The sequence below is a fragment of the Hippocampus zosterae genome, chromosome 5 (assembly GCF_025434085.1).
Source record: "Hippocampus zosterae strain Florida chromosome 5, ASM2543408v3, whole genome shotgun sequence".
In the NCBI taxonomy this organism is placed as follows: Eukaryota; Metazoa; Chordata; class Actinopteri; order Syngnathiformes; family Syngnathidae; genus Hippocampus; species Hippocampus zosterae.
The window spans coordinates 16,318,290-16,343,429 of record NC_067455.1 but is presented as its reverse complement, the minus strand read 5'-3'; the positions used below and the strand labels follow the sequence as shown (position 1 = coordinate 16,343,429).

Genomic DNA, 25,140 nt, shown 5'->3' with positions numbered 1-25,140 from the left:
ATAGTCTCTTCTCCCTTATGGCCTCATCAAAACTCTCTCTTGCCACAGCTGCTGTAGCAGCAGTTTTCTCGGGAGTTGTAAGGATGTCATGCCTGGCTAGCAGAGCTGTAACACATGCTGCTGCCATCTCTGTTATGCCATTACAACTTTGAACTATTAGACAAGTCCCATTGTGGTTATTGATTTGCTTGTTTGCTCCCCGCTTTGCGGAAAAACTGCTCATACAGAGAATGTTCGACCACTTTTAAATTCCATTCCTGAAACAATGCCGTTGTTCAAAACAACACGCATGTGATTTTAGAGTGTGATTGCTGCACTGAATTTGCCCATTCAGAATCTCAATACGGTGTCTATGCTGAAAGAACAAATACAAATATTGTACTTATAAGGATTGATTTACAATTGGTCACAAAGTGATCTCGTGTTTGGAACGTCTGCCTCACAGGATCTCTTTTTGAATTTCAGTTCCGGTATTCTTGTTTGGGATATGCATGTCTCTCTTCATAATGTTGTGGTTAATAAAGTTAATTCATTTTTAGAAGCAAAAATGGTTTCCTGCGTGGCTCTGTGTCAAGGTCTGCTTTGTGAATGCATCATATGACATTAATTTTGATCCTCAAGTATCCGCTTTCAAATCGGCCATTTTACTACAGATTGCTCTTGTGTTGATTCTGAATGTGGAGATGCCATTTAGCTGCTGTTCAGCTCAAGGGTGGATATTTTCAAGTGGAATCCAGGGGTGGCCACCCCTAATATAAATGTAATTGTAATTGATTGAGTTTAGCATGTTTAATTAATTAATGTTGAAGAATTTTAAGTGACCCTTGCATCCTTCGATTTTCTGTATGCTGCCCTTGTAGAAAGAAGTTCGGAGACCTCTGTACTAAGAGTTTCCATTGAAGTTGGAAAGTGAATTTGTAACTCTGCAAATGCACAACTAACCTTCCTATGTGACTTCATTGAACTACAATGTTCAAGACACTGCAATATTTACTGTTTGTTTATGTAGCAGATGCCTTGGCCTTAGGATATAAATAAAAACAGCAACAGCCTAATTTGTAGCCGATGCGAAGTTGCCCTTTTAATCAGAACAAGACGCATTAAAGAATGTTGTCTTAGGACTCCGAGCAGGGCAATACTCAGTTGTGTTGGAGAGAGTTCAGGGCAGTCTGGAAGCTTGTCTCTCAGGCTGGCATCCAACTCTGTCCCTGCCATATGTTACTGTACAGAGCCTGATTGGCTTACTCGTGACACCTGCTTTACAGTTATGCATTTCCCTTTTTAATTCACAAAAAAATTAAGATCACTGAATGAATTATCTATCTATCTATCTCGTGTTCACCATGTGGATAAAGCTGCCGTTTTTGCACAATTCTTGTCTGAGCATGAACGGGAATAATCATTTGCCAGTGAAGCTTCACTTTGTGTGGCTGCACGTGTTTCTTGCTACTGATATTGGAGACAAAAAAAGTTCTTAAGTTACATTTAGCTTGAACAAAGGGAACAAGTACCTTCAAGTACCACGCTGGGGTCTGTGCATGGCAACCAACCGGTAAACTTTTTTTAGTGTCCGTAAATAAGAAATAAAAGCTCACCAGTGCTGTCATCATAAACAACTGTAACTGTTTTCCACTTGAAGAAGTAGACCAAATCCAGGATTGCTCTGCTCAAGGATGAGAAGTCTGGATATAGGCTGACATAGAAGATGTCTCTGTTGTCTGAAACCTGGTGCTTCCACTTAGTCTGGATGTGAGGCACCCCCAGTGCATTACAGATGGACTGGACAGCATTAGCTGAGGAACTGTGAGAAGGCCCAAATATAGCTGCCACTCCGAGCGAAAGTTGGTCACAGGCTGGAGCATAGGAAAAAATATATTAATAAGCACACCAACCTATGCAAAACAAGATTCACATTGTAGAAATACAGGGCATATAGTGAAACAACAGGCTGTATTATAAAACGTATTATGTAAAATCTTTGGAAAATTCTGAACAGCAAAAACGTCTTAAGTCGACTTATGACCGATCTGATCGCGTGGATGGAATTTCGATATTTTGCATTTTATGCGAAATTGCAGATCGACTGCAATGTCATTATGGTGTCATTCATCAGATCCACAAAAGCACATCTTATAGCAAACACAACCTCATTCACTCCGGTGTCATTCTGTGGTGCAATAGTGTATATGTGAGCACAAAAGGTAATCTATTTTTAGCCTTGTCACAGGTCATTGCGAGTGAAAACCCTTTGCGCTGGGAGCCGGAAGTGGAGGACAAAATAATCATTGTGATCTGTCGGCACCGGGACATGTACAGGCAGGTGTTGAGAGTAAATACGTTGTTTAAACAGATTTATTGCACCATCTTCTGATGGAATCAGTGATCGCGTATCTTTTTTTTCAAGCCTTTTGATTAATTGATTGATTTGCTGATTGTTGACCAAAACCCTGATCACGTAAAACCTACTCTTAAGGTACTCTACAACTCTGTGTTGATATGACCGAGGTGCTACTTGTGCCGTACCTTTTCTATTCACACTTGTTTGGTCATGCTTGGTCTGGTCAAAACAAACACAAATGGGATTGATCTGGTAGTGTGGTTCATTATCAAATCCATGATGTGCACCAAACAAGCAGACCAAGACCGCTAGAAGAATCAATCCCTGTTTACCTCCAAGTGTGCTCAAATTTTTATCTCTGGTGGATGCCTTTTGGAAAACTGCGTCAATGAGTTCCTTCATACTTTTAGTACTTTGCAATTATTTGAGTGGCACGAAAGACAAGAAGCTCGGCCCGGTGGTCCATTGGTTCGCACGTAGACCTCACAGTTTAGAAGTACCGGGTTCAATTCCAGCTCCGGCCTCCCTGTGTGGAGTTAGCATGTTCCCCGCTGGCCTGCGTTTTCTCCGGGTACTCCGGTGTCTTCCCACATTCCAAAAACATGCATGGCAGGCTGATTGAATACTCTAAATTGTCCCTAGGTGTGGGTGTGAGCGTGGACGGTTGATTGTCTCTGCGTGCCCTGCGATTGACTGGCAACCGGTTAAGGGTGTCCCTTGCCTACTGCCCGAAGACGGCTGGGATAGTCTCCACCCCCCCCCCTCTCGCGGCCCTTGTCAGGATTAAAATGGATGGATGGAAAGACAAGAAGCTGCAAAACATTTCCCTCCTAAACCTTGCAGTCTTAAACATTATTTTAGATGATGAAGTCATCTCAGTCTCTTAGCCACAATCTAATGGCCTGTAATTGATGAGAGAGGTAAAATTCCCACTTGATGCACATTCAAAGTAGACAGATTATAGCTCTTTATTGTCCAGCTCTGGGGGACAAAACACGTCTTTGAATTACTCCTCCTGAGTCATTACATGGAAACAATCAATCGTAGCTGTTTATACTTGAAATATTCAGCCATTTCCTCCTGATACGTTTTCAATTGTCACAAGCTATATAACTGAGGGTCAAAATTCTTTGACTAGGCATGTGAAATTGTCATCTGCACACATACATACAGACATACATATAGGCTCCACAATAAAAATCATAATACCTTTTCTGGAGGCCTCGAAGCTGTCATAGATGTTTATCCTTTGGATGTCATATGTCAGAGTGGTGTTTGGCAGTAGAGTTCGGTTTCTGTTGATTGTGTTTAAAGCAAATTTAAAGGCTAGTTCTTCAGCACCCGACGGTCCACTTTCGATGGACTCAAATATCCCTCCTGTGAAATGCAAAAGAATTTTTTCATCAGACAACATTGGCAACACAATGTGAATGGAGAGTGATGCATCATAAAATGACTCTAAACACCACCAATTTAATACTTTTGAAATAAAGGGGATGTCCTATTTCAAACCTTGGAAACCTTTTATTTTGATTGACTGATACCTTTGTCGAAATAATGCTTGTTTACATTTCTAATGTCTGTCTAACAGTTCAGCAGCTCTACACACTCCTTCTCCTGAGTTGTGTTGCGGAGCAGCAGCCTAAGGAGCCAGGCTTCCCTGTTTCCAGCAATTCATTTTGCTCCTCCATGGGGTTACTGAGGTGTCCTATAAAAACAATAAATACTAAATACCCAATTCAATAAAACACTATGACCAGTACACTTGTCTTCCGCTCCAAAATGATACATAACTGCGCATCTTGTCCATGAATCACTTCTTTGCAAAAATCGCTTGAATTGAACATTTTATGTTAACTGTATTAATCTAAAAAAGGATAAGTCTCTCTTTTGTATTTAAAGTTTTTTTTTTGTTAAAACAAACACAAGACACATATGGATTCAATCAGACACCTAGACAACATGGGTGCAGTGTGTGACTGACAATTAAGTTGTACTTGACTTGACTTGAAAGACTGAAACTGCCTGAGAGCAACCGGCTTCTCTTTGAAATGTACTCATCATAGTCCTTCATAAAGCCAATGAAAAAAACAGAGAAATAAGGGCTTCAGTGTAAGGAAAAATGGATGGAATGGAAAAGTGTGTTTAACATATGGACCCCCCGCAGCAATAGCCCTCCAGTGAATACTCCTGCCAGTCAGCAAACGAATTGACAGAGATAAGGCCTGAGGAGTTGGGGGGGTAGGGGGGGTACTCTGACTGACCCGTGATTCAATCAATGGAGACCATAGGGAGCTGTAGAGAGTATCCGTGAGGGATTGAAGTGTTTTGTTTGGGTTAACCCTTGGCCTGGCCCTGCTGACTTGATGTCAGTCACCAGGAGCTCAGGCTTTTTTTTCTCCCCTTCAACAACCACCTTTGAACCACCACAGCAGGACCAACCTCAAGCCTCGATTCCATCCAAACACTTTATTGAAAATAACTGCAGGATCGGTGATGTTGTGCAAGATGTCCGATCATTGTTTTATTGTGGTGATTTCAAATGTTTGCTTCGCTTCTTCCCGAAGTTTGCTCTCTGCAGCCTAAAGCCAAGATTTAAATAAAGATAACACTGACGAGCAACACTGTATCTCAATTTTAATTTGTATTCATCTCATGGGGTGGGGGGTTATTTTGCATACCATAATGAGCCTGCAGGAATGAATAAGTATCAGCCAAAGTGCTTGCACTGTCATAGGAAAGCTGCCTTTAAATTCATCTGCTCTCATTTGAGACGCATTGTTTGACTTCTCCCCATCAAAAGAAGCTGTCCACTGTGGTGAGATTCAGGGATAATGGTCTATGGTAGTGATGGGTCCATGAGGCCTCATGAGGCGTGTCCACACACTGACACACTGTGTTGATACTGTGCTGATACTGTGTCACTGACCACTGCCACCTGCTGGACCTTCGAGATCCAGCCAACCCACTTAACAGACTGAACTGACTGATACATTTATTTGTATATTGAACATATAAACATACAATTCGGTAATAAATTGGCAAAAAGTGAAGGTAAGATATAAAAAAAGGAAAAGAAAATAGTCATCATCACAAATATGTGTTCAAAGGAGTAGAAAGAAGTAAAAAACCTACCCCGAGTCCTACCCCTTCTTATATATGAATTGATAATTTTTCAAAATAGGAAAGAAAGTCTACATATCAACAAATGCTTTTACCCTTATGTATGCTGTACTTATACATTTTTACAACTTTAGGTTTGTATATACAGTACATACTCATTGGAGCACATGTATATGTCAATTTTCTCATATTCATAATGGATGCTACATTTCATTAATATATTAAATCTCATCAATGTATTTCTGATGTATTGCTATATTTCATGAGTGTATCGAATTTATCAATTTAAATCTGATTTGTGTAGTTGTCTTGTACTACTCTCGAATTCATTTTTAATCTCAGCAAAAGAGTTACTCATTTTACTGGTCCGTTTCAGAATCATTCCACAGATTTACACCTATTACAGATACACTCCTTTGCGTGATGTTTGTTCGTGTTTTGGATTTTTTTGTATAGATTAGTACCCCCTAAATTATGACAACTTTCTCGAATTTTAAAAAGCTTCTGGATGTTTTGGCAAAGGAGGTTGTTGTGTGCTTTGTACATTAATTGAAGTCATTGTTCTGATTGGCATTTCCCCATATTTCCACACAATAGGTCAAATATGGAAGTAATAAAAGTATGTGTACAAGGATCTCTTATTCAGCACACCCTTAGTTTTTGGGAGGATCCCTATGGTTTGGGATATTTTTCTTTTATTATCCATTATGTAGCTGCCAGCACGGTTTTGCATCTACAACTGTTCCAAGACATTTTCATAAGGTCATTCATCGATTTGATGATGAAGTGTATACAATATCATTCACATCCATGCATTCATTTTGCAACATTCAATGTGTTCAAATAATGTGAAGATCATTTGAATGAGGATGCTTGTGGGCTTTGATTTCACAAATTTTTATTGAGAAAAATAAGATGCTCCAATGTTTTAAACTTCAGCCTGTTGCATCTTTTACAAGCAATTTCTCCTGCTGTGGAGAAAACACGCTCACAAGGGACGGATGAGGCTGGCGTACAAAGGAACTCCTTTGCGAGGTGGGAGAGGTTTGGGAAAGAAGTGTGTTGGTCCTTCCAGTACAGCTGCTTCCTGGAAACTTGATTGTCAAACATGGAGTGGAGAGTCAACCAATAATAATTACTGATTGTCAATTAATCATCAACATAGCAACCGTGAAAAGATGAGTGAACGTTTGTATACCTGGCGTAATACTGGGTGTATCGCGAACTTAATTCTCATGCTTGGCCCGATAATGCCTCAGCATGGTGGAGGTGCTTCTGTTGGTGTATGACAATTCGACTTGGCAAATTCGACATTTCACCTGTAATGAAATGTGAATAAGAACTAAGAGTTACCTTGAAATCTATTCGGATTAGAATGGTACAACACATGTCAATAATCTGAGAGGCACTCGGCGAGTGCCTCTCGCCGAGAGGCTCTCGGCGACAGAAGGCGATTTGAATAAATAAATAAATAAATACCTTATTCTCCAGGACATCAAAATGGTCCCACACGGCGGATGATTTGCGTCTCTGCTCCATAATCGGCAAGGAAGGCAAGGCACGAACACGAAGTCTGCACTGACACGAACTTCGACAAGCGAGCGTGAGTGAGGTCTGGCTTGTTTCGGCAGGTGGCATTGTGTGGCCAAACGCACTTCCTTATAAACACTGTGCGGCGGGCTTTTGCTGCGTCAACGCCCTCTGGACTAAGTGGCGCAGCCTGTACTGTGCCAAGCAGCCGATGCAGTCTAAACTGCACCGGTGCAGTTCACGTGTCAATTAGCAGCCTGGACTGTGTCAACGCAGCCGATGTGTCAATTAGCAGCCTGGACTGTGTCAACACAGTCGATGTGTCAATTAGCAGCCTGGACTGTGTCAACGCAGCCGGTGTGTCAATTAGAAGCCTGGACTGTGTCAATGCAGTTCACGTGTCAATCATGTGACGTAATGAAGCAGCACATGCATCGACACGTGGTTTGCTCTGTGAGCCCGGCGCATGTGTCAATGCATCGGTGTCGCTGGACCCATCACTAGTCTATGGATTTATCACAGTTGGTTTCCTGGTTTAAACCAAACTCAAGAACAAATATTACACACAGGATTATTGTTCTATAATTTACCAGAGCTGGCGGTAACGGTGGTAATAATCCTCACCAAGCTTCATAAAATGCAACTCTAAAGACCAGTTCACTTCTGTTTGGTTGTCACATGTGAGTTTATGACAATGGCATTGATTTTGATGCAAAAGAAAAAAGATTTTCTCTGAAAACCAGTGTCTTTAATTGAGCCGAGTTCTTGAGAGAGGAAAATACTGCAAAGACAACTTATGTGTCTCTAGGGACAGACAGTAACCGCGTTCTATTTTATGATGACATTTTGCAGTGACAGCAACTGTATCACACTGAACAATAACTACAAGTCCCATTCATGTCACTCACTGTTACGAACTCGGATAAACCGAGTTAGGGACGGGGATCCAAAAAACAGACAAAAACAAGGTCTCCGATGTAAAGACAATTTAATGTCTTAATCGAACCGAAAATAAGCGAGAACATAAAGCACTGGTCCACAATGAGGACCATGAGGTAAATCAAAAACGACTAACAAAAGGTGCTTGCACAAAAGAGCAAGAAAGGAAAGTAAAGCCCACAAACTACGAACGAAAAACAAGGTAACACTTTGTACACGCATGAAAAGCCAGATCATCAAAATAAAATAGTACTTACACAAAAACTAACAAAGACTATACGCGAAAACTAGTGATGGGTCCAGCGACACCGATGCATTGACACATGCGCCGGGCTCACAGAGCGAACCACGTGTCGATGCATGTGCTGGCTCATTATGTCACGTGATTGACACGTGAACTGCGTTGACACAGTCCAGGCTTCTAATTGACACACCGGCTGCGTTGACACAGTCCAGGCTGCTAATTGACACATCGACTGTGTTGACACAGTCCAGGCTGCTAATTGACACATCGGCTGCGTTGACACAGTCCAGGCTGCTAATTGACACGTGAACTGCACCGGTGCAGTTTAGACCGTATCGGCTGCTTGGCACAGTACAGGCTGCGCCACTTAGTCCAGGGGGCGTCGACTCAGTGCAGAGGGCGTTGACGCAGCAAAAGCCCGCCGCACAGTGTTTATAAGGAAGTGGGTTTGGCGACACAATGCCACTTGCCGAAACAAGCCAGACCTCACTCACGCTCGCTTGTCGAAGTTCGTGTCAGTGCAGACTTCGTGTTCGTGCCTTGCCTTCCTTGCCGATTATGGAGCAGAGACGCAAATCATCCGCCGTGTGGGACCATTTTGATGTCCCGGAGAATAAGGTATTATTTATTTATTTATTTATTCAAATCGCCTTCTGTCGCCGAGAGCCTCTCGGTGAGAGGCACTCGCCGAGTGCCTGTCAGATTATTGACATGTGTTGTACCATTCTAATCCGAATACATTTCAAAGTAACTCTTAGTTACTTCTTATTCACATTTCATTACAGGTGAAATGTCGAATTTGCCGGGTCGAATTGTCATACACCAACAGAAGCACCTCCACCATGCTGAGGCATTATCGGGCCAAGCATGAGAATGAAGTTCGCGATACACCCAGTATTACGCCAGGTATACAAACGTTCACTCATCTTTTCACGGTTACTATGTTGATGATTTAATTGACAATCAGTAATTATTATTGGTTGACTCTCCACTCCATGTTTGACAATCAAGGTTCCAGGAAGCAGCTGTACTGGAAAGAACAACACACTTCTTTCCCAAACCTCTCCCACCTCGCAAAGGAGTTCCTTTGTACGCCAGCCTCATCCGTCCCTTGTGAGCGTGTGTTCTCCACAGCAGGAGAAATCGCTTGTAAAAGACGCAACAGGCTGAAGTTTAAAACATTGGAGCATCTTATTTTTCTCAATAAAAATTTGTGAAATCAAAGCCCACAAGCATCCTCATTCAAATGATCTTCACATTATTTGAACACATTGAATGTTGCAAAATGAATGCATGGATGTGAATGATATTGTATACACTTCATCATCAAATCGATGAATGACCTTATGAGAATGTTTTGCAACAGTTGTAGATGCAAAACCGTGCTGGCAGCTACATAATAGATAATAAAAGAAAAACATCCCAAACCATAGGGATCCTCCCAAAAACTAAGGATGTGCTGAATAAGAGATCCTTGTACACATACTTTTATTACTTCCATATTTGACCTATTGTGTGGGAATATGGGGAAATGCCAGTAAAACACTGTTTTAAAACTACAATACAAAGCAATCGGAACAATCACTGGTTCCAAATGGACGGAACCCACAAATCCACTGTTTATCAAATTAAACAATGAAATCTCATGACCTGATTGACTTCAAAATCGCCCAATTAATGTACAAAGCACACAATAATAACCTTTGCCAAAAGATCCAGAAGCTTTTTAAAATTCGAGAAAGTTGTCATAATTTAGGGGGTACTAATCTATACAAAAAAATCCAAAACACGAACGAACATCACACAAAGGAGTGTATCTGTAATAGGTGTAAATCTGTGGAATGATTCTGAAACGGACCAGTAAAATGAGGAACTCTCTTGCTGAGATTAAAAATGAATTCGAGAGTAGTACAAGACAACTACACAAATCAGAATTAAGATGATAAATTCGATGCACTCATGAAATATAGCAATACATCAGAAATACATTGATGAGATTATTTAATATATTAATGAAATGTAGCATCCATTATGAATATGAGAAAATCGACATATACATGTGCTCTAAAGAGTATGTACTGTATATACAAACCTAATGTAAAAATGTATTAGTACAGCATACATAAGGGTAAAAGCATTTGTTGATATTTAGACTTTCTTTCCTATTTAGAAAAATGATCAATTCATATATAAGAAGGGGTAGGACTCGGGGTAGGTTTTTTGCTTCTTTCTACTCCTTTGAACACATATTTGTGATGATGACTATTTTCTTTTCCTTTTTTTATATCTTACCTTCACCTTTTGCCAATTTATTACCGAATTGTATATTTTATATGTTCAATATACAAAACAATTTATCAGTCAGTTCAGTCTGTTAAGTGGGTTGGCTGCAGGGATCTTGAAGGTCCAGCAGGTGGCAGTGGTCAGTGACACAGTATCAGCACAGTATCAACACAGTGTGTCAGTGTGCCGACACGCCTCATGAGGCCTCATGGACCCATCACTAGCGAAAACACGACGAGGTCAAACGCCACTAAGTCAATGAGCAATGCCAAAAACAATACTCCCACAACAGGTGTAGAACATTGGAGTCCTTAAATAGTGTCTCTATTGATTAACGATTGCCAGCAGGTGTGCTAGGAAGACCGCTCATGCCACCTGCTGGCCAGACCGAAAACCGAAACGTGACACTCACCTTGAAACTGCTAATGAAAAGGATGTTTTCTAGTTATGACTAATTGGCCGAAGAGCAAACAACTATATAAGTGTCTGCAGGTATGGCATTTCTTGAGGATGTGATTCATGAGTCATTTATTTCCTTACTTAACATTGCGTTAGGTCAAATAAACATCAAACAAATGAGGCCAACAGATGATCTTATTATCAATGTAATTCTCTGTTTCCGCCTATCTTATTGGCAGCATGATTGGAATCACACAAGTCTTTAAATGCCTCAGTTGTTCTTGTTCCTTCTTTATTGCTCTCCTTTTTCTTGTAAGTCGTCAGTTTTGGGAAGTTATTCTCGGTTGGTATTTGTCATCATTTGATTGTATTGTCCTTTCGAGACAAGACAATTTCTGGCGATTTTTGCTTCTCTTGTTTTATCCTGGTGTGTTGACCAGTGTCATTATTTGTGCTTTGTCCATCTTGCGTTTGTTAATAACCCTTTTTTGAACCATAATCTTATCCTTGTCTGCATTTGTGGGATCTACCCCTATCTAGATAGTTACGGAACATTACGATTCAATAAACGAACACTGTAAGACAAATATTGCTTGAGTTGGCAAATATTTCTGTTCACAAACAAAGTCTCTGAAGAGTCTGACTTAAAGCTTCCACTGTATTAGTTCGTGTCTTTTCACTGTAGATTGATGTTTTGTTTCCCCTCCAGGTGTCTATGATCAGATTTCGAGAGGAGTACGTAATAGCTCTTTAAATCCGTTCAAATCTTGCACAAGCCGTAATTGTTTGGAAGAGCGGTGGCGTTATTTTTTAATGGTCTGTTTGTGCAGAACAGTTTGTACCTTTTCATGCAAGATCAACAGCAGAAGGCTGTATACTTCAGGGAGCTGTATGTAGCAGTTGGTGGAGATTTAGAGGGAAAAGACTGAAGATGCTTCTACAAAGTGAGCCACTTGAGAATTGCAGATCCGCTGTTGTATTTATTCATCTGCCTTTTTAGACTGCACTTTCTCTCTCTATTCATCCATCTCTGCTTTTATTTAATCTGACGTACCCTGAGTACAGATTATTGCTCTAAATATAAGTACGTAATGAGTAATTTCCCTTTATTTCTTCTCAGTGCCTCTCAATCTTGGCACAGAAGTACAAAACGTGACCCTCTTTCCTCAGTCGGCGCCTTTGTGAACTACTCACATCAGGAAATGTCAGTGAGCATTGCACAGTTGGTGGTGGTGGTGGTGGGGTTGATTGGGTGGCAGAAAACAAACTCACACTTACTGTCCAGATGTATAATAGGTGAGTCAGAGATGGAAATATCCACTTTGTGGCATCACGTGTGATCCAAGATTTAAGTAATGCAAAGAGTTTCTCAGCCAATTAGGCCATGTTGAAGACTTGTAAGTCCCATCCATTTTCTGATCCGCTTTATGCTCACAAGGGTCGCGGGGGGCGCTGGAGCCTATCCCAGCTGTCTTCGGGCAGTAGGCGGGGGACACCCTGAACCGGTTGCCAGCCAATCGCAGGGCACACAGAGACGAACAACCATCCGCACTCACACTCACACTTTTAAGTCTTTGAAAATTAATTACAGTGACCATGTTTTGGCTCCGTTTTTGCTTTACACAGTGAATAAGTAGTAAAAGGATTTTAGATCTGTGTTTTTTAAATAATACAGGGAAATAATTGGAGAAATTCTTGCAAATTAACATTTATATCTTTTTTATATTATTGATTTAATTATATTTGATCTAACTGTAGTGATTGTTTATATATAACAAATGAAAAGTTTATCTCAGTTTTGAGTACACAAACTGTTCTCAACAGTACACAGAAGGAAATGCCAGCACAAATGCCAAAACAACAAGACTCTTTGCCCCTGCATTGACTTGAAAGGTCTCATTGAGATGACTATTGTTGCTCTCATAAAGATCCTCTTTCCAACTCTTCAGTCAGCCCACTGTTTTCACCATGTTTGATTTGAGGAGTGCTTATAGTCTGATCCGCATTCATGAAGGGGATGATTGGAAAAGGTTCCGAATCCCCATCAGTCATTTTGCGTATTTGGTGATGTCGTTCGGTCTGACTGATGCCCCTGTTGTTTTCAAGGATCTCATAAATGACACACTTCCAAAAAGGATTTAAACATGTTGTTCGTGTTTATTTAAATGACTTCCTAATCTTTTCTCAGAGCCATCAGCATGATTGTCAGATTTTCAGGGTCGTTCTGCGAACACCGTTACAACTCAGACTTGTCTTTAACTAACAGTTAATTCATTCATTCATTAATCTTCCGAGCCGCTTGATCCTCACTAGGGTCGCGGAGAGTGCTGGAGCCTATCCCAGCTGTCTTCGGGCAGTAGGCGGGGGACACCCTGAATCGGTTGCCAGCCAATCGCAGGGCACACAGAAACGTACAACCATTCGCACTCACACCCACACAATTTGGAGTGTTCAATCAGCCTGCCACGCATGTTTTTGGAATGTGGGAGGAAACCGGAGCACCCGGAGAAAACCCACGCAGGCCCGGGGAGAACATGAAAACTCCACACAGGGAGGCCGGAGCTGGAATCGAACCCGGTACCTCTGCACTGTGAAACCAACATGCTAACCACTGGACTACCGGGCCGCCTCTAACATTTAATGCTCAGATATATAAGATGGTTCGTTAAGTAGCTTTCGGTTTTCTTTGGGAAAAAAAAGCGTTGTTTTGGACCATAGTCACGTTCCTGGCTGGAAGTAAGAGACAAAACTCGTACTACACACAGATCTAAAGGTTAATCGTGTCATTAACGTACGTTTACAGATGGCATTCGCCTTTACTGTGGCCAGCTCCTATGCCCAAGTGTCCAGTCCTTAGCACATTATGTTTTCTTCACAGTCGAAAGATTATGGGTTCTTTTCTCATCTTGTGGGACCTGCTCATTCTTGTGTGATTTATCGGTGAGGATTACTCTCGAGTAAAGGCTTTAATCTGTGAGCATCTTACGGTTCCAATTGTGGGCTCAGACATTTGTTCCCACTACTATCAATTCACAGCTAGATTTGGCGCTGCTATCAACCTGAAAAAAACAAAATAGAACTGATCCCATACTGTAAAGGTCTGAAGCCTGCCAGTTCTTCCCAAATGACTGGGTTCCCACTGAGAGTTAGGTGTTAAGACAGCATTACAGAGCATTTTGCCTCTTGCAAGAGCTGCAGTTATGGTTGTTAAATCCCTGGATGCTGATGTGAGGCTTGAGTCGCTTATTGAGGGTAATTTCCCTCCAAGTCAGAGAGAAAATACAGTTTGTTTCAAAGTCGAGTATTATCATTTGCTAAACCCTGAAAACAATGCCTTTATCTAAAATGAGTAGCTTTGCTTTGGAACTAAGCAGAGGCGTATTGATTTTCTGTTCTGAGGCAAGTGGGTGATATTATCTTAAGTAATGGTTGAAAATGAGGAAAATGAAAGGTTAGGCAAATTCCTTCAGAGGTGATATTACTCCGCTGCGACAACATGACCTCACTGATGTGACATAATCATAGTCTACTTTGGGGAACAGCCACGCTCCTGATAAGATTGCTGGTTAATTGGTTGGTGAAATGAGAAAATAGGAGCAAATGATCACCCTTTGACACAAACACAACCTTTTTTCCCCATCCATTATTCGGTTTAATGAAGTTATATTGTTCCTGATGGCGATGAAAGAGACGTCTATAAAGTCTCACAGTGTTAATGGGATCAATAGTGGATCTTTACTACTCAGATTAAAGGGTTTGCAGGTCACAGGAGTCTTGCACTTTACAAGTCCCCCATTTCTATCCTGCTGTTCTCTCCAGTAAAGGTTCCCCTCGGTAATATGATACAGTTATGCCCGACTGTTTCGGAATGTCTATAAATTCACCCATTCATACATTTACCCACCATCTATACAACAATCCTGTGCATGTTATGTATGTATTAAAGTGGGCCATAAACTTCGGATGTCACAATTCAGGGGCAATGGAGGAAGGAGGATGGAGAGCAATATGTGAGCTGAAGCAACTTTATATTTAGGATTACTTTTCACACATTTATCATCCTGGCCTGGGTTCAGTTTTCTGCGTCCCTTGACTTGCAAACAACCCATTAGTTGTATGACTCAGCTAGAAATGTAGGAAAGGGTACATTTTAAGCATGCTCTATTCATAATGAAGATGAGTGATATTGTCATTCTTATTTTATATACACATTTTTGGAAACAGCGAGAATACAATAAAACACATGTTTAAAAAGTTAGCTAGTGAAAATTGTAGACACTTTGAAAAGACTAAAATGTCAGAACATCTTACCTTGGTTGCCGGTAACACTACATGAAAGAAATCTTTTGTCGGCGGCCTCATTTATTGCTCGCAAGGTCAGACAGCAAGTACATTCAAGGAGGCGTTTGCATAAATAAATGTGAGAAAGGCATTTTGATTTGCTCAGTATAATACTTGAATTCAGATATTCTGCCCTGCTTTTGTTAGTCTTTCCTTGGACGTGTGTGGGCACATTTTTAACAGCTTTTTTCCCCCTTTTTTTAAATTTTTATTTTTAAATAACCACATTTAGAAAGTGTCGTATCAATACCACTGGTCAGTGTGGAATAAAACAGAAAATGATCCCCTGTGGGTTACACAGCTGCTAGAAGCTACATGAACCATTGCTCTACCAATGGCTCAAATGTTTAAAATCTAATAATTCTGCTCACAAAGGAAGCATTTTCTCACATTGATTAGGATCTTTTATCAGTGAAACCGTTCTAAACAACTGAAAATCGCATTTGCTTTATCTGCCTGCTACTTTTGATCTGTTCAACGTGGATGGCTGTCAAGAATAAATGTACCGGTAGATGTGAACCAGTGGAATTTGAAGTTTTGAATGTATTACAATTTTGTGGTATCAAGGGGAAATTGACCTCACACACCGATTTTTGTTGCATACCACGCATAGAACCACATCACACACATGCAGACATACAAGGAAGGATTGAAAGTGAAAGCGGTGCGCAAAGACTGCACCAGTTCATTCGCGGGGATGATGCCTTGCTCAACCGCACCACAACAGTAGCCAGGAAGCAGACTAGCATCTCTCCAACAATTAAAGCAACTGACATTCGTGCTTGTTGTGTCCTCTGACTCCATTGACAAAGTCTTTTCAGAATGTGCTACTGCCACCCCAGTAATTGTTCACATCACCATATTAAGATGCTGTCAATTTCAGACTGAATCACGGGGTCAAAGGTCAGGTATCCCGTCGGTTTCTTTAAGGCATCTGTTAAGATTAAGATATCCTTTATTTGTCCCGCAATGGGGAAATTAAAATCAGAATTCAGAAAGGAAAAACGCTGGGTCGGGAGAGGGAATAAATTACATGTAAATTATGACATGCAAATCCAATCTACTCCTGGATGAATTCGTAGTCACTTCCAGTCACCCAAAATATGCTTCCACATTCCCATCCACATCTCTTGCAGCTCAACCGTTTCCTCCAATGCCAATAATAATATGTCTCCCCTGCTGTCACATCCATTGTTCATCCTATCTCTACAGCTCTAAAACACTGCACTGCAAAACAGAAAAGGGAAGCAGAGAGAATGTTGTGTGACGGTGCGTATGTGTCAAAGTAAAAGTCAAATTGGAAGAGGGAAGCACCAAAGACAGAAATGTTGAGATAATGGTTCCATTTAGAGAGATTGTGATGAAAATGCATGGACAAATGAATTTGCTCCGAGATCATGTTGGCCGTAAAGCCATGAGAACATTGGGCACTCTGCCTTTAACAAGCCCTGACAATCAGAGCTTCGGGGAAAGAGAAAGTATCACACACTTCACGCCTGCAGGTTCCTTTCCAACATAAGACACTCTCACAGAAGATGCGCAGGCAGGCTCATAGTTTATGCACCCAAAAGACAATTATGCAATTTTAATCAGTATTCTGAGGTTATCTTTTCATGTTAAGGCAAAGGATTAAAAAGCATTGGTTGGTTGAAACGGTGAGAAGAATGTGATTCGTTAAAAATGTGCAGCACAGACAGTTTATAAATATTCATAAAAGCTTTCAAAAGTGGTCGTTACTTTTGCTTTATGCATATTGTACCGTTTTTAAATCGCCATGCATTTGCTGCAAATGATTTCCCATTTGAAGGAAACTGTATTTGTGACTTGTATTCTTCAACATACACAAGCTGTCACGAAAGTAAACAATCTTATAGTGTGTGTGTGTTAATGAGAATCAGTCCTTTTTTCTTCTTTAAATTGTCTTTTTGTCTGAGTTGTTTTTTTATCATTTGGTGATACGTATGCCAGGGATTCATTTTTTCATAATTCATTTTTTTATATACTGTACGTTTTTACCAGTAGCATTTTGAGGTTTGCCATTCCCTAGTCAACAAATATTAGCATCTCAAATCTGGGGACTTGGATATCAAATCTCTTCTAAGCTCTACCAGTTATATACTGTGTATATTGAACCTTTTTTACGATTTGAGTGTACATTAAGGCTTTTCTGCAAAATGTCTCATCTCACATTATTACGGCTATAAGTTTGTTCTACACAAAACAAACAGTCCGCAGTCCTATTAAAATGTCATGTCTGAAGCTTGTAAAAGCTGCATTTATGGTGAACCAAGCTTCCTCACCTAAAAATATTGCACTTGTTAAATATCATCCCACACGGTATTCTTTAGACAGTGAAGCTCATCATCAACTTGAAAAAAGGTTAAATTCATGTTAGATCATGTCATTCCTTCGATTTCTTGTCATGCCGTCTTTGCAGCAGCTGAGTTGTTTTGGTTTGAACAATATTAGTCTCCATCAAATCAAGCATGATAACGCTGTGAATACCAAAACTTAGTTCAACTTTTGAGATCTTTTTTTTTTTTAAGTGCACAGATCACCGACCGCATTGATGAAGGTGGCTTAAGAAAAACTGTGGCTGCACGCTGTTGTTATTCAGATTCGGGTTGAGGTCGCAATGATAGATACAGATGAATGAGGGCTTTCCAAACCAAAACCTAATGCTATTTGTGTCAGTCAGTTCAAGTTACAATTATTTATGTAACTTGAATCACAAAGAGTCTGACAAGGATTCCTGACATCCCCTGACCTTAACCTCCCAGAGGGCAAGGAAAAACGACAAAAGAACAAAACATCACATTCTGAGACTACTAGCAGCTCATTTATAATCAATATACGCATGCGATATGTGATGTTAATTCAATAAAATGCATTTCATGTTGTTTTTTGGTTTTGTTTTTTCCAAATTGTATTAATTCATTCATTCATAGCACCAGTAACCTGCCCAAGGATAAGAAGCCCATCTGGCAGATAATAAATGCCAAAAAATATTCAATCCCCTTGTTAAACAGGCTTCCAGACAGTAAATGCACTTCTGCAGCAATACTAAACATGGCCCAGACCCAGGTCTATCACATCCGCCCACATGGGCCACCAACAACTACACCTGCTGAGGTCCAAAACAATCCCACACACACTCCACGCAATCACCACCACCGCTTTCCATTACTGCTCCACAGACCCATCACGCTCCAGCCGCCTCCGCTTACATTCGCACACTTGTCTACGTGCAACACTATGTGTGCAGACACACGTTTCCGCTTCGTGGCAAATTAACACTTGTGCACATACTCGTTCCAAACAGAGCATGTGCAAAATGGCATAAACCCATTGAGAGTTGTAAGCATTGCAACGATGGATGTGGAACTATGCAGGGGATAATTCTCACATTCTCTACTTCAAATGCCTGAGTGTGAAGTGAATGTGGTGAGAGTATCCACAGGTAGTGTAATCAGAGCAGTGAAGTCTAAAGACACAATGCATGAGCTCCTTGGAGCAGGAGGTACATGGAAGGGAGATTACTGAAAGAAAGCGGAGCACTTCAACAATGAAGCGATGGGGAACACAGTGATGGAGCCACTGGTTGAAAAATTGAAGCAAAGGTTTGACACTTATTGTAACGGCACACAACGTGTGATGAGTAACAGGCATAAAATGAATGCATCCATAGTTTAAAGTTGCTTCATTTGAAAACCATGTGTGTGTGTGTGTGTGTGTGTGTGTGTGTGTACCGGCGGCAAGGTTGTCGAGTGGTTAGCACGTTGACTTCACAGTGCAGACAGAGGTACCGGCTTCAATTCCAGCTCCGGAATTGTTTGCATGTCCCCTCCCTGTACTTGTGAGGGTTTTATCCGGGTCCTCCGGTTTCTTCCCACATTCCAAAAACAAACACCGCAGGCTGATTGAACACTCCAAATTGTCCTTAGGTGTGATTGTGAGCACGAATGATTGTTTGTTTCTGTGTGCCCTGCAATTGGCTGACAACCGGTTCAGGTGATCCCCCGCCGACTGCCCGGAGACAGCTGGGATAGGCTCCAGCATCCTGCACGACCCTAGTGAGGATAAAGCGGTTCGGAAAATGAATGAATGTATATACCGTATTTTTCGGAGGTAGAAGATGCAGCGCTTCCTCTTCTACGTCGCTTACGTCAGAGGCATCGTCTGTTGTTTTTCTCAGTTACGTCCAACGTGGAAAGTATCAACAGAGGCCGAGAGCACCCTCTTGCAGTTTAATGTGAAAATAACGTGATGTGTGCAATGTGTTAACCATTTCACACATAAATTGTATAAGTACAGAGTATAAGTCGCACCCCCGGCCAAACTGTGAAAAACACTGTGACTTATACTCGGGAAAATACGGTATCCTGTATGTATGTATATATATATATATAAGTATATATATATCAGTACAACGGAAGTGCGTGGCATATACCCAATTTTGAGACAATGAACGGTTATTGCGTGGCATATACAAAATTTTGAGACAATGAACAGTTTTTGCTCGCCATAAATACACCAAGATGACATCAAACGAATTGTCCAGTCAACCAGATTTCCAAAATGGTAGGCAGAAGGCTACGGTGTGCGAAGGCGGAAGTTCTGCCTATCGACACTCGCACATCCAATTGCGAAAGTAACAGCAGCCAGGAATGGATAGATACAGAAAGAGAGGGCGGCCTTGCCAGTGGCGAAACACCGGTCAGCACGTCAACGCTAAACCCCCTGCCGCTTTCCTTCTCTTATCTCTTACTTCTTCTTTTTCTCTGTGGCCCTGGCAGAATCACACCACAGAATGAGATGCTTCAAAGCGGTCACGCCAGCGGCAAAAGCCGGGTCACTGCACTGGCTCTCAGCGCTTTGTCTTCCTCCTCCTCTCTCCCCCTACATTTTCTCCATGGCATTGTCAGAATCATGCCCGAGAATGCGGCACTTCAAAGAGCTTCAACGAAAAAGTATTTGTTTCAGCCAGTATTTGGCATAGCATACAAAAATGAGCAAGTCATCACAATGGTACCATCTCTCCCTCAATTTGAACAAAAAATCTCTGTAGTAATCATAGTTGAAGGATCACTGTGACAAGTGCATATGAATAATGGTATTCAGCATTATTCATCCAGTGATTGTGCCCCAACATAAACAACACGGGCCTAATTTCATCTCCACAGAGGGCAATACTCCAGCTCATCGAGGTTGCATCATCAGGCAATGGCTGTTGGAGACTGTGTGTACCTCAAATGGAATGGCCTGCACTTTCACCAGACCTATTGAAAACCTCTGGGATCAGCCGAGTCGCCATGTAGAGGCTCGAAACTCTGCAACAGAAAACGCCAACGACCTGAGGGCTGCCCTTCAAGAAGAGTGGATGCCATGCCAAGTCGACGAGCGAACATCATGAGATGTCATTGTCAAGCTGCAACTGATACTCAAGGGCACATGACGAGTTCTTGAGGCGTTGACATTTTTTGTTGTGGTGTACCCACCATTGTTGATCAATTTTGTTTTTATGAATCTTTTGATATGAGGAAATCACTTGTGCATCCTTCTATTCAAATGTCCAACTTTCATGATATGGAGCGTGAACTTTTTACATTTTCCATAAATTTCCCCGGAAAACCAAATATCCCTAACTTTTTATGAGTGTGCGTGTGTGTATATATACAGGTATAAATACACACTCATACTTATGATAACAAAATTGTTTTGATAGTTTTATCATGGTTTTAGACATACTATATAGACATCTGTTCCGATAACTATCATTGTTGGTGTAGTGGTTCACAGTTTTGACTTTCATGTACCTCATGTGTTTGATTCCTGCTACATGAACAATAAACAGCAGTACGGCAGTTGACTGGTGCGGTCCAGTCCAGGCTGTACACCACACTCACAAAATTAGTAGTTTTTAGCCAGTTAAGTTGTGTTCAGACAGATTTGGCTTCCTCAAGTTGTTAAAGGTTCACTTAGCAAAGCAAGCGCCACAACAACTCCAAAAGTTATCAAACATTAAATGGCTGTTACAGCTCAGAAGTTAAATGATCACCGTTGTAAGGTGTGAAAAATCTGCCCTTTTTTGTCTGTGTCAGGCTGAAAACGTGGCAGACAACTAACATTAGAGGTGTACCTTATAAATGGATAAAAAGTTATTTAGAAAACAGACATCAGTACGTGCAACTCAACAATAAAAAAACAAATCAACTGAAAATCACTCACTGAGTTCCTCAGGGGTCAGTGCTTGGTCCAAAACTATTCATCTTATATATATAAATGATATCTGCAAGGTCTCAAAACAATTTAAATGTGTCCTATTTGCTGATGCTACAACTTTCTACTGTTCTGGAATAAATCTGAAACAGCTCCTGACAACCGTAGAAAACGAATTAAACAAATTAAAAAACTGGTTCGACAGAAATAAATTGTCACTTAACCTAAAAAAATCGAAGTTAATTGTTTTTGGCACAAGACCAATCAAACACCAAGTGAAAATTATGGTAAACTCAATTGAAATAGAAAGAGCGTATGAAACCAAGTTTCTCGGATTAGTAATAGACTCAAAACTATGTTGGAAACCACATATCGATAACGTAAAAAGAAAAATAGCCAACACCGTAGGGATCCTCTACAAAACTATGGAAGTGCTAAATAGAGATCCTTGTACACATTATACACTTCATTATTATTACCATATATGACCTACTTAGAGGAAATATGGGGAAATGCCTGCAAAACAAACACACTCCCTATTCTCAAACTACAAAAAAAAGCAATTCGAATTATTAATAGATCAAAATATACGGAACCCACAAATCCACTATTTATCAAATTAAATACGATGACATTTTATGACCTGGTTGACTTTAAAATCGCCCAATTAATGTACAAAGCACACAATAACCTGCTCTGCCAAAACATTCAGAAGTTTTTTGAAATTCGAGAAAGCAACCATGAATTAAGAGGTACCAACTTATTCAAAAAACTCAAAACAAGAACAAACATCAAGCAAAGAAGTGTATCTAGCAAAGGTGTTAATCTGTGGAATAATCTCGAAACGGACCTGAAAATGAGTAAATCGCTTGCTGAGTTCAAAAACAAATTCAAAAAAATAGTACAAACAACCTACATCAATCAGAGTTAAAATGATAAATTCTAAACATTAAATATAATGATAAATCAGAACTAAGTTGATAAATAGAGAAAGGTTTTGAAATATCCATTATGAATACAACAGAAAATTGATACAAGAGTGCCAGGGTGTGGATGTTGTCACGTCCCGTGCCGGCCAGTAGGTGGCGGGGTTGTCCCTCTACCTACTGCACACCTGTTTTCAATCTCGGGGTGATGTTTATCCCTTTATTAAGAGACTCCGGCAGTCCTCTCACTGCCGGAGAATTCCACGCCGAGCCATTACTCTCTCGTACTCTATTTTCGCTATTGCTATTTGCCTCGTTGCATACTTGCCTTACGGCCTATACTTGTTGCCCACTTATTTCGACTTTCGATATTTCGCATTTTCTACTATTACCACCAGCGCGATTATCTCCTCGCGTTTGTTTTAGCCGCGAGCGTTTTCTGTTTGTTTCCTGATCCTTATTTGATCAGCGTTTTCTGTTAATTTCCTGATCCTTATTTGATCAGCGTTTTCTGTTACCGTTTTTCCCTGTCGGGCTCTTTCTGTTGTTTTTTCGTTCTGTCATTAAAGACACCTTATTTGTGACAATACTCTCTCTTGTCTGCTTTACCTGGGATCCAACTTATTTAATTCATTGTTCTGCTCGGAGCGACTTTTTCCCCTCGAGCAGAACGTGACAGAATTCTCCGGCCTCATGGATCCCGCGGATGTAGAGAGAATATTGTCCGCTCTTACCCGAAAAGAGCAGCAAATGAGTCAGCAGGGCCAAGCCATTTCGGAACTCCAAGGCACGGTCTCCATGCTGGCTCATCGGTTCGATGAACTCGAACCTCGTTTGGTGCGGGTGGAGGAACGGAGACTCCCTCCCTCAGGGAGCTATCCAACCACTCCGGAGGCACCCCTCTCTCAGACCACTATGTCGAGGGAACCCTCGCTCCCACACCCCCCTCGTTACGGGGGTGAGCATGGGCAGTGTGGTCACTTCCTCCACCAATGCTCGCTCATTTTTTGCCAGCATCCGTCTGCCTACGCTAATGATGCCGCCAAGGTGGCCTACGTTATGAGTTTGTTGACAGGTCCGGCGGCGTCATGGGCGATTGCGACCAGCGATGCCAAGCCAAATCTCCGATCATCGTACCCGGAGTTTGTGACAGCATTCCGCCGGGTGTTTCACCATCCCGTGAGGGGTCGAGAGGCAGAGGGTCGGCTACTCGCCCTCCACCAGGGGAGACGATCGATCGCCGATTACTCCATCGAGTTCCGGATCCTGGCGGCGCAAAGCGGCTACGAGGATCGAGCGTTGTGTGGGCTGTTTCGCCGAGGATTAAACTCCCAACTCAAGGACGAGCTGGCGACCCGTGATCACAGCACCGACCTGGAAGAACTGATCGATCTCGCTCTACTCATGGACAATCGCCTGAGGGAGCGAAGCCGGGAGCGTGGGGGTGAGCGGGATCTGTTCCGACGCATGCCACACCGTGAGGAACGTGGGGGAGTATTCCGGGAGACAGCACCAGCGGAGGAGCCTATGCAGCTGGGAAGCGAGAACGTTGGTGGCGAGGAGAGAGATCCCCGTTTCAACCATCGATCGACAAATTACAAGACCCAAACATCCCCTTCAACCATCACCAGTCAGCCGGGATCATCTGTTTCCTTCCAACAAGAGTACTGTGAGTCACCGTCACGCGCGTTAAACCCCAAGTCTGATCGAGTCGACACGCGACCGAACAGACTAGTACTTGAGGGAACGATATCTGGGGAATCCCGGGCTAAGCGGGTTCGGGCCCTGGTGGACTCAGGAGCGGACGTATGCCTGATTGACACCGAGCTCGCTTCCGAGCTAGGTTGTGCGTTAGAGAGACTGATCGATAGGAAGCGGGTTCGTGATCTCGATGGGCGTCTCCTGGCGGTCGTAACCCACAGAACGGAGCCACTGAAGCTCCAACTTTCGGGTAATCACATCGAGCTGCGGCGCTTTCTGGTCATGCGGTCTCGCAACGCTCCCCTCGTCCTCGGGTTACCATGGTTAAGAGTACACAACCCCGTAATCTCCTGGGCGCGTCCAGCAATCAACAGCTGGAGCCCTTACTGCTATAGACACTGTCTACAGTCGGCCGTCGGGGGGTACGAACATGTCACCCCCTCCGTGGAAATCTGCCTTGACGGAGTGCCGGATTGCTATCGGGACCTCGGGGAGGTATTTAGTGAGGATCGAGCCCGTTCTTTACCTCCACACCGCCCCTACGATTGCGCTATTGACCTGCAGGCGGGCGCTCCGTGACCGTCCTCGCGGCTGTACCAGGTGTCTCAACCTGAGCGCGAGGCGTTGACGGAATACATAAACAGCTCGCTCGCCGCAGGTCTCATCAGACCGTCGCGTTCACCGTTAGGGGCGGGTTTTTTCTTTGTGGGCAAAAAAGATAAGACCCTGCGACCCTGCGTCGACTACCGTGGATTAAACGACATCACCATAAAGAATCGCTACCCACTACCCTTGCTAGACTCCGCCTTTGCCCCATTGCAATCCGCCACTATATTCTCTAAGTTGGATTTACGCAGCGCTTACCACCTGGTCCGTATCAGAGAGGGAGATGAGTGGAAGACCGCTTTTAAGACCCCTCTGGGCCATTTTGAGTATCTGGTCATGCCCTTCGGACTCACTAACGCCCCCGCTGTCTTTCAAAACCTCATTAATGACGTTTTAAGGGATATGATCAACATTTTTTGTTTCGTTTACTTGGACGATATTTTGATTTTCTCCCGGTCAGAAGAGGAACACCAGCAACATGTCAGGCGGGT

General features: G+C 42.1%; 1 protein-coding gene across 3 annotated transcripts in view; it reads right to left on the bottom strand.

Moving 5' to 3' along the window:
* grik2 (glutamate receptor, ionotropic, kainate 2) overlaps positions 1 to 25,140 on the bottom strand; it is a 153,345-nt gene that overhangs the window by 96,863 nt on the left and 31,342 nt on the right. For all 3 annotated transcript variants that reach the window (XM_052066424.1, XM_052066423.1, XM_052066425.1), the window contains exons 3-4: positions 3,548 to 3,715; positions 1,596 to 1,853 (exon numbers count right to left, since the gene is read on the bottom strand). In XM_052066424.1, the coding sequence (XP_051922384.1) occupies positions 1,596 to 1,853; positions 3,548 to 3,715 (426 nt within the window). The remainder of the gene's footprint in view (positions 1 to 1,595; positions 1,854 to 3,547; positions 3,716 to 25,140) is intronic.